The sequence below is a fragment of the Olea europaea genome, unplaced genomic scaffold, assembly GCF_002742605.1.
Source record: "Olea europaea var. sylvestris unplaced genomic scaffold, O_europaea_v1 scaffold856, whole genome shotgun sequence".
Taxonomy (NCBI): domain Eukaryota; kingdom Viridiplantae; phylum Streptophyta; class Magnoliopsida; order Lamiales; family Oleaceae; genus Olea; species Olea europaea.
The window spans coordinates 307,866-313,167 of record NW_019267010.1 but is presented as its reverse complement, the minus strand read 5'-3'; the positions used below and the strand labels follow the sequence as shown (position 1 = coordinate 313,167).

General features: G+C 39.5%; 2 protein-coding genes across 2 annotated transcripts; one reads left to right on the top strand and one right to left on the bottom strand.

The window, feature by feature from the left end:
• Positions 1-14: 14 nt before the first annotated feature.
• LOC111391903 (E3 ubiquitin-protein ligase SIRP1-like) lies at positions 15-1,468 on the top strand. The gene has a single exon (XM_023017182.1). The coding sequence runs from the start codon at positions 166-168 to the stop codon at positions 1,282-1,284; it is 1,119 nt and encodes a 372-aa protein (XP_022872950.1). The 5' UTR covers positions 15-165; the 3' UTR covers positions 1,285-1,468.
• An 88-nt stretch (positions 1,469-1,556) lies between these two features.
• Positions 1,557-4,970, bottom strand: LOC111391901 (pyruvate kinase, cytosolic isozyme). Its single transcript, XM_023017181.1, has 3 exons — positions 4,569-4,970; positions 3,026-3,487; positions 1,557-2,671 (listed from the first exon to the last, which is right to left on the bottom strand). The coding sequence occupies exons 1-3, from the start codon at positions 4,821-4,823 to the stop codon at positions 1,859-1,861; spliced, it is 1,530 nt and encodes a 509-aa protein (XP_022872949.1). The 5' UTR covers positions 4,824-4,970; the 3' UTR covers positions 1,557-1,858.
• Between the last annotated feature and the right edge of the window lie 332 nt (positions 4,971-5,302).

Sequence of the window (5,302 nt, the reverse complement as noted above, 5' to 3'; positions counted from 1 at the left end):
AAAAAAAAAAAAAAAAAAAAAAAAAACTTTCGAATTAGAGCTTCAATTCATTAATTTGTCTGTCCTCTGGAAATTTTTTTATCCTTGTTCCATTGTTGATTGACTTGAGAATGTTGTTTGCTGTGAAGCAGGATAAAGAAGCAATAGGAAACATAATATAAGAAAATGGATGAAGCAGAAGCATCAAGATACTGGTGTCACATGTGTTCTCAGATGGTGAATCCTATCGTGGAGGTCGAAACAATAGAATGCCCCATCTGCCAAAGTGGGTTTCTTGAAGAAATGGCCTCTGCCACTGCTACGGAAAATGATCGAACTCAGGCTTTTGGACCTGAAGGGATTGATTCTGAGCGGGCCCTCTCCCTCTGGGCCCCAATCTTGCTTGGCATGATGACTAATTCTCATCGCCATCGTCCTCGAGTTAGACTCATGGAATTTGAAGACGATGGTGAGGAGGATGATAATGAGAACAATAATTCTCACCTTGAGGCGGGGATGGAGCTTGATCGTGAAATGGAGTTAATAATGAGGAGGAGGAGGAGGAGGAGGAGGAATTCAGCTACAATACTCCAGCTCCTCCAAGGTATTCGAGATGGAATGATGTCTGAATCAAGAAATTCTGAGAGTGATATCAGGGAGAACGATAGAGATGATAATAGGAACAGAGACCATATGATTTTGATCAATCCCTTCAATCAAACAAGCACAATTCAGGGTTCCTATGATCCCAATAACGATAACCAAAACCGCATTCCTAGCGGCTCGCTTGGTGATTATTTCATAGGTCCTGGTTTAGACTTGTTGCTGCAGCATTTGGCAGAGAATGATCCAAACAGATATGGGACGCAGCCAGCTCAAAAAGAGGCAGTAGAAGCATTGCCCACCGTGAAAATTGAGGAAGCAGTGCAATGCTCTGTTTGCTTGGAAGATTTTGAGGTTGGGGCTGAAGCAAAGGAGATGCCTTGCAAGCATAAGTTCCACAGTGGATGTATCTTACCATGGCTCGAGCTTCATAGTTCTTGTCCTGTCTGTAGGTACCAGTTACCTTCTGAGGAATCCAAGCTCGATTCAGATGGATCTACAAATCATAGTAATAACAACAATGCAGAGCGGGATGACAGAAATGGAAATGGAAGGCGTTTTTCAGTTCCCCTTCCATGGCCTTTTAGTAGTATGTTTTCATCCTCCAGATCCCAATCTAGTACCGGGACTTCATCCTCAATGTCACCATCTGGTTCTTCAACAACTGGACACCCAAGTACTTCACCTAATGATGAGAACTAAGTTTCCATAAGCTGTACTCATATCAGCTTATTGTGATAAGCTTATTGTGATAAATGTGTTCCATAGATGTTTTGTCTTTCTTTTGTATATAGAGTTTTACCTACCCAATTGTACTATTCCAAAAACAGATTGTGTTTTCTTGTTATATAGTTGTGAATTTGAGATTTTTAAAATGAATTTTGTAGTTTCTTTGGATATAGTTATTTCATATCTTCCATGGGTGTTGCAATGAACCAACAAAAGTTGACAGGATTACCACCATAGCCAACTAATGAAACAGTCGCAAGGGAAGGGTTTTTTTTATTCGAATGCTTATTGTAGTTTTCAAATTAAGAAGACCAGCCGGCCTCAGTGGACGTTGCTGTCTATAGTCACTTAACAAATAAAAAGCAAAGATCCAGCTCACTAGATCTGAAACACGAGGTGCCAAGACAAGAAATAAGCAAACGAAAACATAAGTTGTGTCCATCCTCTGAAGGATAAAAATTAGTAAAAAATCCAGTAGTCTTTTATCTGCATTTATCTCTAACCCCTCTGAAACACGCAAACCCAGTGAGCAGAAATCTCGAATTCATCACTTCACAGTCACAATCTTGATGATTGATGCAGTTCCAATACGGTGAAGGGCCACAACAGCATCTCCCACCTTGCAGAGCCCTTTTGTTTTAGCATATTGAAGAGCAAATTCCAGCGCTTCCTCTGTGGACTCTTCATGAGAAGCCCTTGCAGATCCTGCACAGAGAACGGGAACCAACCCCCTGAAGATAAGGCTGTGCCTAGCTGGAGATTCATCACTGCACAACCAATCAAAAGAATCAGTCTTGATCTCAGGAACAACCACGGATAATATTGGCAAGCCCGGCCTATACTTGGCCACCAGTTTTGCAGTACTTCCTCCTCTGGTTAGGACCAAAATAAGGGATGCTTTTGCTGCATTAGCTGTTCTTACTGCAGATGAAGCAAGGCTCTCTAATGGGCTCATGGGTACTGGAGCATTTGCTGTAATCCTTTTGAAGACATCAGCATAGTCAATTGTACTTTCTGCTTCTATACAGATTTTTGCCATAGTACGAACAGCTAGATCTGGATAAGCTCCTGCAGCAGTTTCACCACTGAGCATCACACAGTCTGTTCCATCGAGAACGGCATTGGCAACATCTGTGGCTTCTGCTCTAGTCGGTCTTGGAGACTTGATCATGGATTCCAACATCTGAGTTGCAGTCACAACAGGCTTTCCTTGGATGTTGCACTTGTAAATCATCACCTTTTGAGCTAAAAATATTTTCTCGATGGGAATTTCCATCCCCAGATCACCACGTGCCACCATGAATGCATCCGAGTTTGCCAGAATATCATCAAAATTTGCCACTCCTTCTTGATTTTCAACCTAAAAAAAATAAAAAATAAAAAGAAATATGAGGAACAAGAATTTGTACAACTACATCATACAGAGTTATACATGCTCGGCCTTAGTCTTGGGCTGATCTCACACTTCAATCAACCCCTTCGTACTTCGATCCAATCAATCGATCGATCAAGAGGCTAATCTCTTTTTTTTGTTTGGGCCGGTAGCTAAAAGAAAGTCCTCGCCTAGACGTATTACGTAACACTTGCTGTGGTTCAGGCTGTGGAGGACGATGCTGAGGTTGTTGATGTGGAACTTGATAGTTCTGTTGACTTTGCAGATTTTGCTGAGAATTAGAATTGAATATATATGGGTAAAAAGAAAATGTTTACCAACCTTTGACATAAGAAGGATGGTTTTGGCATGTTCACCTAGCAACTTTCGAACCTCCACGAGATCTGAACCTTTGCGAACAAAAGAAAGAGCAATCATGTCAATTTTATTGGGAACCCCCCACTTTAAGATATCTTCCTTGTCTTTCTCCGTCAAAGTTGGGAGATCCACAATAACCCCAGGGAGATTTACATTCTTTCTCTCACCAAGAACAGCTGTGTTCTCACAGCGGCATCGAACTAAGCCTTTCTCTTTGTCACAAGACAAAACATTGAATGAGATTGTGCCATCTGCACATAGTATCACACTCCCTGGCTTTACATCCACAGGTAACTTTTTGTAGCTCATGCAGATGGTGTTCTCATCGCCCTTGATGCTATAATCAGTAGAAATTGTGATCTCCTGGCCCTGTTTCAGCTGAACAGGCTTACCATCTTTCAAAAACCCAGTTCGAATTTCTGGACCCTGTGTTATCACACAAATGTCAATGTTAACTGTCCACATAATAAGATTCAAGAGAGAATATTGCGGGAATAACCACTTCAAATCAAGATGGAACAAAGTTCATGAACTCCATTATATTAACACCTAAAAACGAGAACCATATGGAAGAAAATCCTGCACCAGCTCAAAAACCTCCTGAAGTAGACATCTTTGTTTGGGCAGAATTCAGTGGCAAGAGACACAGAGAGACCAGTAGCTGAAGGAAGGACTTTCCCAAGTGGCACAAGATGTAACTGCTTTCTAGTGTATTATCTAACTTAGATGCACAAAAGCTTAAGAAAGTCTAAACCAAAGAATATACTGATCATTCAAAAGCATCATATAAAAAGACTAGACCAGTGTACTAAAGAAGAGTAGAATGTGTTGATAAATTCTCTATAATCAAGCAATTCATCTATTTCTCAATAAGGGAGTTCAGTGGCAAGAGACACAGAGAGACCAGTAGCTGAAGGAAGGACTTTCCCAAGTGGCACAAGATGTAACTGCTTTCTAGTGTATTATCTAACTTAGATGCACAAAAGCTTAAGAAAGTCTAAACCAAAGAATATACTGATCATTCAAAAGCATCATATAAAAAGACTAGACCAGTGTACTAAAGAAGAGTAGAATGTGTTGATAAATTCTCTATAATCAAGCAATTCATCTATTTCTCAATAAGGGAAGAGGCATAGGTAAAGTGGAGGATTCTCAAAAAATTCAGATAATTCCCAAAGTGATGAGAATTTCAGCACAATAGTCCATATAATGATGAAAATGAAGAGCCTCAAAATAAAATATCTCAAAAATATTTGTTATTACAAAAATGAAAAATAAATTCCTTCAAATAAAAGTAGATCAGTCAAAACCATGCTTATGCTGTTTCTGCAGAAGATAGAATCAAACAAACAAACAAAATATCAGATTAAACAGAGGCCGATATGGTAACAAACAGTCACAGATCAATCAATACAAGAAAAAAAGAAAAAGAAAAACTGTCAATAAAATTGCCCTTGTATAACATATAATCACACGCGCTCCCATCACACGCAGAGAAAAAGTAAACCTTGGTGTCTAGCATGACGGCGCAGAGGATTCCAGTATTCTCCATAGCCTCTCGGAGATTATCGAGAGTCTCCTGATGGTACTCGTGAGATCCGTGAGAGAAATTGAATCGGGCCACGTTCATACCGGCACGAAGGAGCTTTTCCACCATCGGCACGGAGCGTGACGCCGGTCCAAGGGTACATACAATTTTTGTTTTGGGTCTTCTCCCCATGATTTCACCGCCGTTGTCATAATTGTTATTCATCGTCGCCATATATGTATGTATCAATTTCAATCTCACAAATTCCGATCCAGAAAATATATGAACTATATTATACTAATCAATTTCAGATGGAGATTTGTTGTGTGAATGTGTGCTTTGAGCTATACTGTCAAAAGCAAAGCACACGAGATTTGAGGTGTCCACGTCAAACACAACTACTGTTAATTATTGATTCTTTTTTTAATGGGTCGCTAATTTTTTAAAATGCATCACTTTAGTCATCGAACTTTTTCTTTTTATATTAATCTCAGTTTATTTACTTATGTTTGGACTATTTCCACAAAGGATTGTTGCGTTGCCAAATGCATAGAGATTTTATTGATCCATTTTGTTCGGAGTTCGAGTCATAATTCAATTTCTCGTACATATGTAAAGACTGAATTCAAATGGATGAATATGTTAAAAATACACAAACCAAATTCACTTGTAGACGAAGTGTTTTTTAGGCGTCAATGCATTTTTCACACACC